Raw genomic sequence first — 12,163 nt, forward strand, 5'->3', positions numbered from 1 at the left:
GGTTTCCATTGTGGTAGAGCTATATCCAGCCTAAAGCAATTGTTTTGTCCCACCTACACATTAAAAACAAGATCTGACCAGCTGGTGAAAGCAAACGAAAGAATTCCTTACCTGCCGGGAGATGGAGCTGTTTGGAATATCTGGCACCGTAGAAATCAGGTTGGCAGTGCTCTTTTTGTGAACACTATTCATACCAGGCATTTTAGTGATTTTACAGGCTTTGCTACTAGAACTAGAGTTTTTACGTTTTTTCCCTTCTGATTTGTCAAAACGAAGGGGGAGAGAAGACACTGCATTGTGTGCTGCAAGGGAGTGGTCCCCTGAATGGTGAACAAGGGAGGGTACAGAGGAGTCAATACTGCTTACAACAATGCTCATGTGTTTCACTGAGTCATTTGAGTTACTTGACAATGAAGTCCGTCCTGAGGGCTCCGATTTGGCACTGAGTGGGGCGGTTCCATTGTTTGCACTGTGCACCGACATACTGTTATAGGACGATGTAGCCTGATACAAGTTCAGTGTTGAGCTGGGGTTCAAGACACAATTCTTTTTGTGAGACCCTGAAAATGAAGATGAGGAAGAAGAAGTCTGCAAAGATGAGGAGGAGGAAGAAGACGGAGGCTTTTTCTTTTTGTTACCAGAAGACTCATCGCTGCGGCACGACAGATCTCTGACCTTTGAGGATTTGCTGGTTTTTGTTTTGGATGGCTTGTGGGATGGGGAAGGGATGACTGCTGGCACTGGGGAAATGGCCGATGGTGTTTTAAATGTTTGATCTATGATACTCAGGCTGGAAGCCATGTGAGGGAAAGCTGTGGTATGTGACACAATGGAATTTGTGTCCGAGGTCGTCACAAAAGTTGGATTTGATAACATGGCTGAATTTGTTACGTAGGAAGAAGGGATTCTTGAGCTGACGGGTGTCGAAGGAATATATGCTGGACTGGGATTACTGAAAGGCTGTAAAACCGATGCTGGATATGGGGTGGTGATATGTGCTGCTGGAGAGGGCATAGGGCTATCAACCGCAGGAGGGATTTTCCTGAAAGTATAAAAGAAAATAACTCATTTGAGTTTGGATAGTTCATTTCCATCATACATCTAACTGTTCACAAAAGCAATGCATGATGAAGTGCGGAGACAACACAAAATAATGCTAGGGTGACTATTTTAACCTCCCAGTTTAAGTTTATGACATTTAAGAAACTTGATTTTGTTTCCAGAGTCTTGTAACTATAATATTAGGGTCTAGTGACACTTGATGTTTCCCTCTCAGCATGCCTCACTTGAACGCCCTATTCTGGTTGCCTTCTCTTGCACATTTTCTATCTCTACAGTATTTTGGGATGGGTGGATCAGTAAGTATAACTGTATACCATATTTCAACTGCAGTTGAACCCAATTCTATTCTGTATTTTATTTTAAATCCTTCTGATAACCCTGCATGTGTAATCTCACCTTTTCTATGGTGAACATGGACTTCAGCTTTTCACTGAGTCATCTACCAGCACTTGCTACCTCCAATTAGTCAGTATGAAATGCAAATTGGAGTATTTCCCTCAATTCTCACTATTATTGTGTAGTCTGCAGAGAAATGTTTTGGAATTCTACACCAATCTCTTCAGGCTTTCAACCATTATTAGCAACAAGCTTAGACATTTTATTGGTCCTGCTGGCTCAAAAATAATTGGTGTGAAGGAAATATAGTACCAGTCTGAATACGATTCTACAGATGACCCCACCTATTACTTCCTCTGTAGTAAGAATGGCCTTACCCTTGATTCTTGTTCTTCAACTTGTTACCATTCTACAAGAGGACCCATCATTTCAGCTCTCGACTGCTTATTCTACTCAGGATTCGGAAGCTTTGATGAAGAATTTTGTCAAAGCTGTTTAGAACATCCCTAATGAACTACACGTTAGCTGTCTCCCTCAATCAGTTCTAAAAGATGGACACAAAGAGGCCTTCACTTTGTAAAAATCATTCTATCCTTCTTTGGCAAGGTTTATTCTTTGTAATTTGACACTCTGGCTTCAATCATCCTTTTCACTGTTTATCTATGATAGAATTTAGACTGACAGGCTTGTGATTTCCACTGATTTTAAAAACTGGTCTTATGCGTCTTTCCTTCCAATCTTTTATTTAAAACGCATATTGCCTATATTTATTAAAAGACCAACATTCAACATTTGAGTTCTTTAGTAACTTAATTCTTTGTTATCCAGATACAGTTAACATGCTTTTTCCTCAACAAGGCCGAGCACTTAATTTCTGGCCAGTTCTATTTAATAGGTTGGATGCCCTCAGCAAAAGTCCAGTGCTCAGGCCGTGATCTTAGTCTTACAGACTCTAGACTTACTCATCCAGGTTCTGGTACATTTACAATATGCAATCATATCTCCTTGTACAGTAACAATTATTTTGTTGATATTAATTAATTTAAGGGCAAATTTGCTTTTCATATCTAAAGATAAAAGTAGGCAAATATCCTAGAATTTTTACTTTCATCTGAAGAAAAAAAACCTCAGCAAGACATTTTACCAAATTTGTAACTTCACTATTTATTTATTTATTTATTTATTTATTTATTTATTTATTTATTTATTTATTTATTTATTTATTCATTCATACATACATACATACATACATACATACATACATACATACATACATACATACATACATACATACATACATACATACCCCGCCTATCTGGACTACTTGTTCACTCTAGGCGGCTTCCAATATAAGTTACTGTGATTATTCATCAATGTTGCCCCTTCTGTTTCCCTGGGACCATTTGCATTACAGTGGACCCTTGACTTACAGACGGCTTGACTTACAGACTTTTTGAGTTACAGACTTCTCTGGCCGCAAAATTTAGGTTTGACTTGCAGCCTGAGAATTGACTTACAGACCAGAAAAAAACCAAAATGGAACAAAAACGGCCTGTTACGGGATTAATCGGTTTTCAATGCGCTGTAGGTCAATGGAGACTTGACCTACAGACTTTTTGACTTGAGAACCACCTTCCAATACGGATTAAGTTCTCAAGTCAAGACCCCACTGTATCTATTTTTCATAGAAGACAGTAACGTTTTCTGCACTGCAATAGTTAGATGGTTAGAAACACCACACACAGGTGTAAATAGCATGTGTTGTATACTTACTTCCACATCTGTGAATTTAAATGTTTTTCTACCATGGAGTTTAGTGCTAGTCGAAAACGATCCCATCTTCTGTCAAATACATAGTACCCTCTTCCCATCAAATGACTCCCAAATGAACAAAACTGAAAACGGAGGAAACAAGACATAGTGGAATTGTAAAGATAACTTAGTATGTGCATACATGCTTAAAAGAAAGCTGCTGATTAATACTTTATAGGAAATCAAGAAGTCAAAATTAGACATGAGCCAAGTAAACAAATTATTTGAGTCAAGTAAAGTTAATTGCAGCACTAAAGAGCTGCAGCCTTCGCAGACACTGGAAGCTTGAACACTGGAACCTGCGTTAAGGTTCTCCACTTGTCCAGAACTTGTGTCCACAAATGTAATGTTATTTGAACTAGAGCCAGGTAGAAAAAAATTCAAGCTACTGGTCATTTCTACTGCTTCAAGTACTCCACGGCCCCCATTGTTAAAAACAAATTAACAAACAAACAAAAACCTGTCATAAAACAAGGCACATCCACTGCGCCATGTTTTGGAAAATGAATAATTCTGTTTCATAAGAACAGGCTAGTAAGATCTACAGGAATCTCAGGTGATGGGAAATGACCCTTACGTTCCTCTGCCGTTGCCCACCCCTGGACTGGAGAAAATACACAGCAGAATACTAGCCCCTGTATTGTTATCCTGCTTTCCTGAATTTGTGATGCTGTGACCTCTGACATGACTCTGTACTTCCTGCACATAGACGTTAATGGGCTGCACTCGCAAATGCATCCTGTATCTTGTTCCTGAGCAGCAATGTGCCGCCAAGATTTACAAAGTTTCCCTTATGCAAGTGTAAATTTTAAGTAGGATTCATGCTGTTGTATTTGTGTAGAACACAGCCTTATAAAAACCAAAGTTTAAGGTAATTTTATTAAGTTTATCTTCACTATTAGGTTATATTCTCTCCTATGTTTTCTACCTCGGGGGAAACTACATGGAACTGACACAGTAGAATTTTTAATGTGTTACAGAACAATATAAAGTTTTGGAAAAAAAGAATAATGGAGCAACAATCAAATACTGTGTAATAGATCCTTTCGATGATATCGCTTTTAACTAACAGGCACTGTATTTTGGCACAGAAAGCACTTAACAATTTGTGTTTAACATAACATGAATTAGACTTGCCCATGGCAAAGCATGGATTCTTCACATCTCATTTGTATAAATTTGGGATTAAGAATAACACATTTTGGGGGGGATGAGATGGCTGCAAAGGTACGTGCCTGATCACACCAGAAAGGGTCATTTTAATGAGAGTGACATATCTCCTGATTGCCAGGAAATAGATTGCACTGACCACTATAAGTGGTCCAAACTGCAATCTATTTCCCCATGTGATCACACCCTTGGCTGAAATTTCATATGGGGTTAAGTCTGCTGCAGGAGAAACAAAAACAAAAATAGTCTTTGTTAGGCACCTTTAAGATTATTAAGTTTTACTTGGCATAAGCTTTCATGAATGATACCATCAGTCAACTGGGCTGGTGTCCATGAAGCTTAGACCAAATGTGCAACTTTAAGGCAAGAAGGAAAAAAGTGGAGGCCCCAAATTGACACCCCTTCCCGCTAAAAATAAGAAAAGGTGGCAGCTAGCAACCACAGAAACCTCAAGTGGGCACAGTCTTCTATTTAAAGGCTGACACTCATTCTCAAATTTATTTCATGCTCAAAGCAGCCTTTTTCAAAAAACTGGACATCCAATCACTTCATAATTCTAAGATCAGCTTTCTCTGACCTGATACAGGCCTGGTCTGGCGGCCAATAATACAAAACTTAGAATGTACTTATACCTTTCAAGATCTCTAGGGATGATAGTTGCTTTTTTTCCATAATATTTTCAACGTGAGGAGACCAGGTTTGGTGGGAATGTGACCTGTCCCATTTGGGAGGAGGGAGCCCCCAGACCATCACAAAGAGCATCCCCTTCCACTTAAGGTGCTGCAAGACCCTTTGTCTTTTTCTCCACGGAGCTGGGAGTATTTCCTTTTTATCAGAGAAATGGCAGCCTGATGTTTTCTTATTTGCCAATTCTCTGTTATGTGCATGAAAGCTGGGCTATTTCAACTTGTGCAGGACATTCAGAGGTACTAGGACTATATATAAGTTTTGCCTTTTATATTTGAGCACTGTTTGTACCAGTGTTTTAAAAGTCAAATATGAATATGAACAGTGACTCTCCTGGTTGAATGGAGACATGATGCTAGTTCTTCCCCCAAGTAAACCTGTTTTATGTGCACTAACAAGTAAAACTGAACTTAGGACCAAAGAGAAATGTACAAGACTTCAATATGCCATGCACCTCTAAGCATACAGAGGACTGCCAGTGATAATTTTCCAATATTAAAGGCTTTCCCTCCCTAAGTCCCAAGGCTCTGAAAGGCTTCTCCAAGACAAAACAGATACCCAAGGAGCCTCTGAACCTAAAGAGGGAGGATAAGGAATTTTACATTAAATTAAAATAACAATTAATGTCACAGGATGATGACATCACCATATATGCATCAAAGTTGCACCAACTGAATTTCAGCCAGACAGTCTATATGAAGAAAAGTAAAATTTGCAAAACTGTACATTCTTGAAATCTCATTACGCTCATCTTTTCCCTCTTCAGCTTTTTAATAAGGTTTATCAGTGAGCCGTGTCATTACATGGCGATTTTGCTTTGGTAAAAAAGCAACTTTTCAGTAAGAACCTGCAGCTGGTCACAAGTATTAACAATAAGTAAAGTTGCTGGAGAAAACGAGACATACCGCAAGGGGTCGAGGATGGTGTGCAGAATAGTGGCAGTCTAATTTCTCAGGTTCTTCAGGTCCATCTACTTCCCCCTCGTCACTGGATAATCTACTAGGCAAATCTCCTCCCACAGAAGGCAGAGGCAGTTCTTGTGCAAATCCACCGTGATTCAAAGAACTAGTGCTGTTTATGCTGTTTGCAGAGGGAGGCCTAAGAACAATTAAAAAAAATAAGAATACAGTATAAAAATTCCAAAGTCAGCTTCTTAGAAAGGTTAACAGTGTAATCCTATTGTACTTGCACAAGGCAAATGTTATAGATTCCAATTCTGCCTTCTATATAGATCCTGTGCTTGGATCACAAAATAAAGATTTCCTAGAGAACCTGAAAAAATAGTGAAACGTTGCTACGTTCAGTGCCCTAGACATAAAACAAGGTTTTTAAAGTATAGTTGATTTAATACAGAATTTCTATTTGAGACTCAAAAGCCAGAATTCTACTGACATTCACCAAAGGTCTGCATAGCTTGCTGCAGCTAACAGAGTATCAGTGTGTCTTGGCTGCATGCCTAGTCATTATCCTGAATGTGCAGCTGAGATACCCCCCCAGCAGCTCGTCACTCAGTCGCAACTAGCCATGGAAGTTATACAAACATTGCACAAACACCTGTAGGATTCTGATCACAGACCAGGTCTGCAGAAACTTTTTCACATTCTGACTTCAAACTGGAACCTGATCCTTTCTATATCATTCATGAACAAGAAGGTTTAACACTCGAGCCCTGATTGTGAAGAACAGTTTCAAAATAAGTCCCTAGTTTCTATTAAAAGAACAGGTCCTCTGAATTGGGAGGGTGGGTGGGGGTCCACAGAACAAAGAGTGCCTGCCCTCAAGCCTATTTTTTGCCCCCACAACTACTATTCTTCCCTGACACCCTATTCCTTTTTTAAAGAAAAGGAGCAAAACCTTTACCTCTATACAGCAAACCTTAACTTTTGCAAAAAATATAAAGTACATATATATACCTTAAGTGAGGGTTTCATAATGTATTTATGTTACTCTTGTCTGACAGCATAATTTGATTATTATTTCTACTACCTCCTGCATGGTATTTATTTATTTAAAATATATTTACCCGATTTTTCTCCTTAAAAAGGACCCAAGGAAGCTTACATCCTTGAAAGACAATATTTAAAGTCGGCAGGAGTCTCTTTAGAAGTCTCTTCTTCTCGACCATATTCTTCACCATGTGGAATAATCTGTTAAGGTTCTATGCATCAAACATTTTTTTTCTATACTGAGACTTCTCCACAGAGGGGTGCACATAAACATCTCATTCTGATAACCTCCATTTTTAAATTGCATTCTTTCTTGTCTCTATTTGGAGGTGTGCTGTCACTTGCCCCACCCCACAATTTGCAGCTGTTTCCCTCTTTTGGCGACCGGTTTATCTGATACAACAAATATGCTGACAACGTTGTTTCAAGAACTGTACTCTAATTTCTCCTTTGACTGATGCATAGTTACAATCAGACACTCAGAGGGCTGTAAATGTTGGAAAGACTATCATTTGCAAATAAAATTGTCATTTGGAGAATGAAGTCAAAAAGCTACAGCACCATCTGCACTGATAAAGGCCCTGTCCGGATGAATATATAGAGTGATATTTGGACTGCTGTTGGTATGATTTGGTTTGAACCAAATTATGGCATCCACACGTATTTCTACTTAGACTGATTCACCCTGTTCTTTTAAGAGCTGCCCTGCTCTTCTGGTGGTTTTTATTTTTTTTTGGGGGGGGGAGGGTTACGGTTTAGCAGACTTCTGCTTTGCCTGCTGTGTAGCCTGTGCAAATGGCTAGTTCACACCCAAATGGAACTGTGGGTGGCATTATCTGAAGTGACAACCCAGTGATGTATTAGCTGGGTTGTGTCATTAAAAGAGAGAACAGAGAAAAGCAAAGTGTGCTGCTTAGATACTGACCGATAGCACTTAAAGCACTCTCTGGGGCAATTTACAATTTAATTATGCAGGCTACACATGGTCTCTTCAGCAAGCGAAGTATTCAATCTACCAACATTGGAAGGATGGAAAGCTGAGTCAACCTTGAGCTAGCTACCTGAGCCCATTGGGATCAAACTCAGGTTGTGAGTAGTTCTGACTGCTGTACTGCAGTTTAACCACTGTGCCACTACACTCTTCCTCTATTTTCATAGAAACCTCTTAGGGGGCAATGTCAGCTCCACGGGCTTTGCCCCCAGAAGGCAGCACAGCTCCAGCAGAACCCTGACTGAAGAGAAAGGCAAGAAAAAAAGGGGGAGGGAGTACCTACCATCCATCACCGCAACCTTTACCCCAATGTTTTCCCCTCATGTTCCCACTATCCTTGACTGCTATTGCTGACAATGGCTCCTCACTCATGCATAAACCATGCAGACGTACTCACAGGTAAACGTACATGTGAGTGAACCAGGTAAACCTGGCTTCTGATCCAAAGACCTGGATCCGTCTTAGGGTGGAATCAACATCTCCAGTGTGAACAGAGGAATCGCTCAAGTGAGAGATACAATAAATTGCATTGAAAAGGTAAGCAAGCGCAAACCAGACTGCTCCAAATTCCCATATGGACAGGTCCCAGGTAAGTTTTTAAACTCCTCTATATAGAATAATCGAGTCAAGCCGAACAGAAAATCAGTTTCACTGTTTGACAACAGTCCAAGTTTCCTCGAATCCTATAGTCCAGGTAGTCCACTTACTTACCTAGGAAATACTGAATTGGGTAGTCTAGATTTTGCAGGTGATGTCCCTTTAGATTCTTGCGCAGAGTTAACTGGTGCACCAGATGGAGGATCTTGTACGGGCACAGACTGGTTCTGATGCGTTTCCCTTACAGACTGTGGATGCTCCTTTTCTTTTGCCACTTCTTTTTCCCGAGACCGAGCTTTATGTTCAGCTAGCAATATGTCAAACTGCTTTTTACGTCCTGGAACTGCTCGCCGATGATTAAGTGAATGCGTCTAAAAACGGGGTAGTTAAAAAACATTGGGGTAAGTACAGAAAATCAGTTACAGAACTGTAAAAATCTATTCGATAAACAGATTAAGCACTGAAATATTTTAGTTCTGACAAAAATGAAATAGTTTTTATATGTTAGATCACCCATCCTACAACATTATAAAAATATAATTTTAGTGATAGTGGCATTCTGTGAAAATAGTCTTCATATTTCCATTGCTAATACATCCACAGCATGCCTGTTGTGCCTTTTAAATTACAGTGAACTGACTGCTAAATCTAAAGTAATTTTTATAAGGACAGATACTTGCTTTGCTTTTCAGTATCAGTGAGTTATATATTTTAGATATTTAGTAGAAGCATTCTGACATATTTGGTTATTATAATTGGCATCCTGATGTCACATAAAGAAATATCTCTTTTTAAAAGTGTTTCATCTTAACTAGAATGAGAAGGAATTCCAAGAGAATAAATTGCTGTGTAGATTATTAATTGTAAACCAGGACTGGAAAGAACACCGTTGCTACTTCAACATGAATGTTTAATAGCTTTTCAACTGCAAGTGGCAGGAAAAATATTTCTCCTTGAAAAGATCTCAGCAGAACAGCACAGGCCTCCTTACCTAACAAGACACTGCACACCCTAAGGCAGAGGCTCTCCAGTTTGAAGCATGGGGTCAATCACACCTAGAAATATTATTTTTGGAGCTTTTGTCCATTGGTTTACACTGCACATGTCCTAATGCAAGGAGCTTCTGTGCTACAGGTCACTCAGATGGGGGGGAGGTCTGCCTTTTCCACATGTCTTGAAATGGAAATAAAATATTGTTTTTGTGTCTAGCATTTTCTTTGCTACTTAGCTAAAGCAGCCTTGTGAGATGTATTGGATTATTATTTCCATCATCCCCAGCTAGCATGACCACTGGAAGGATGAGCTGAAGTATGACCTTGAAAAGCACTGCTATTCACCAAGGATTTATGTTTAATTTATGCACCTATCATGCAGGGGGTTCACTGTATGCCTTAACTCTCCAACTGGAACCCAACAAACTGAATACGTCTTGCACTGGATAATACTGTAGGTACCATCTTCCTTTTCTACAAAGGCACTTTCGTACTGCAGAAATGGGCCATGACTCTGCCAAGCACAATCACAATACCGAAGCCAGCTTTGTATCTGTCATAGTCTCTGGCAAAGTAGCAGCTGAGTAATAAAATGGCTTTTCCTCCTCTGTCGCATACCAGACCAAATAAGAATTGGTGCCAACCTTGGATCAAAATTGATTTTAGAACCCTCAAAGATAGTAGAATGTCTACTCCAGGTGAATAACATTTTTGTTTAGTACTTCCCACTATTTCCCTGTACTCCCCCACCTGCACACTAAATGCCTCTTTCAATCGATTTACTTCAACAATATTTCAGTTAGTCAACATCTGTGATCTCAAAAGCACACTATTCTTAACCCCATACATTACCTGTGAGCAGAAAAAGCCCATATCAAAGCTCAACAGAGTGGTAAAAGTCACTTGGTGAGACAAGTAATTCTCTCCCAGCTTCAGCCTCTCTGTCTATAAGCAGGGAATATTCTATGGCAAGGTAGTTTTATTCATTCATCCTTTTGGAAAGGAAATGCCTAGGGACACCACTTCCAGATGTAGAGAGAACTGAGACTTCCATTTTGTCTCCTTGCTTCCCAAAAACCAAAAATAATTTAATGTGCAGCTTTTGAATTAAGACAAAATACATAATTAACATAATATAATAATTGTGTGTCAAGTCGGTTCTGACTTATGGGTTTTCTAGACAGAGAATACACAAAAGTGGTTATCATTCCCTACTTCTAGGGGCACTCGGGAACTTTTCAGTTTGCCCAAGGTTACACAGGCTGGCTCTTCTCCTAGGAGGCAAAGTGGGGAATCAAACACCCAACCTCTGGCTCCCCAGCAACAATACTTAAACCACTGAGCTATCCAGCCAAGCCACATCAATATAGTAAAGGGGAAAAATAAACTTTGATCCAAGTCATGGAGACAATAAAGTGATACAGACAGGATTACTAAGTACACAGCACTATATAAATGTGAACTTAGTTCTCTTGTTAGTGCCAAAGGAAAGTGAAATCTATTTAATACTAAATATTATTATTTAAATAATATTATTATTAAATATGCTTTAGGAGCAATCTATTTCCTTTGGTCACAAAGGAATGTGGGGATTCAGTAGCTCTTCGGTAGCCACAATTACTCAGTGAAAACAGATTAGATACTTTTGCAAGTATTTCTATTCCAAATATCCAACAGAATAATGTTTATGGCATTCAGTATGCATTAGTAAAATGTTTACGTCTGTCACAAAGCATTATTATATTCCAGTTAGGAAGAAAGCTACCTTGCAGGTGAGTGATCTTGTACATGGTTTCTTTGACTCAAGATCCAATACTCCACAGTGCTTATTTGGGTCAAATTCCCGTTCTGTTTGTAAAACAAAGAAGTTGAATTTGTTAAGAAACAAAATATTAAATAAGTTACACAACTTAAACCACACAGCTAAGATTATTGATCAAAATAACTATATAAAGTTATTGCTCTTGCTGTTAAATGTTGTAATATCCTTCAGTTTTTTTTACCACATCTATATTACGGTATACTATTAACCGACAAATAGATACCAAAAAGAGGAGTTGACTTAGGTCTGTTTTCCATTCTATTCTTTTTAACAAAGCATGAGTTCACTAAACTCAACATGACATGTAATGAAAGATTTTGGAAGGGAAATTTATCTATGGAGGTTTTCATATCAAAAGCACTGAAATTGGCTTATAATGCCCCAAATGATAGAGATTTAGTATAATTTTTTTCTCACTGGTCTGGATATACAGAATTACTGAACTGTCTGTGAGTGTGTCTACTCGGACTTGCCACGTGACCACGGAAACAGTCTTTGGACAAATTCTGGCTCTATGGCTTGGAAATGGGGATGAGCACTGCACGAGTCAGACACGACTGGACTAAATGTCAAGGGAAACATTTACCTTTACTGTGATACTGCGCATACGGGGTACCTCGCTAAACGATGACCCCGCTAAACAACGAATCAGCATAACGATGACTTCTTGCAATCGCTATAATGATTCGCAAAACAGTCATTCCTATGGGGGATTTTCGCTGGACATCGATTAGGTCCGTGCTTTGAG

At 39.2% G+C, this 12,163-nt stretch overlaps 1 protein-coding gene across 3 annotated transcripts in view; it reads right to left on the reverse strand.

The window, feature by feature from the left end:
- Positions 1 to 12,163, reverse strand: part of ATXN7L1 (ataxin 7 like 1) — a 119,361-nt gene that overhangs the window by 6,800 nt on the left and 100,398 nt on the right. For all 3 annotated transcript variants that reach the window (XM_020797261.3, XM_020797263.3, XM_073000670.2), the window contains 5 exons: positions 11,359 to 11,441; positions 8,716 to 8,972; positions 5,973 to 6,165; positions 3,172 to 3,293; positions 112 to 1,042 (listed from right to left, as the gene is read on the reverse strand). In XM_020797261.3, coding sequence (XP_020652920.3) covers positions 112 to 1,042; positions 3,172 to 3,293; positions 5,973 to 6,165; positions 8,716 to 8,972; positions 11,359 to 11,441 — 1,586 coding nt within the window. The remainder of the gene's footprint in view (positions 1 to 111; positions 1,043 to 3,171; positions 3,294 to 5,972; positions 6,166 to 8,715; positions 8,973 to 11,358; positions 11,442 to 12,163) is intronic.

The sequence above is a fragment of the Pogona vitticeps genome, chromosome 5, assembly GCF_051106095.1.
Source record: "Pogona vitticeps strain Pit_001003342236 chromosome 5, PviZW2.1, whole genome shotgun sequence".
Taxonomy (NCBI): domain Eukaryota; kingdom Metazoa; phylum Chordata; class Lepidosauria; order Squamata; family Agamidae; genus Pogona; species Pogona vitticeps.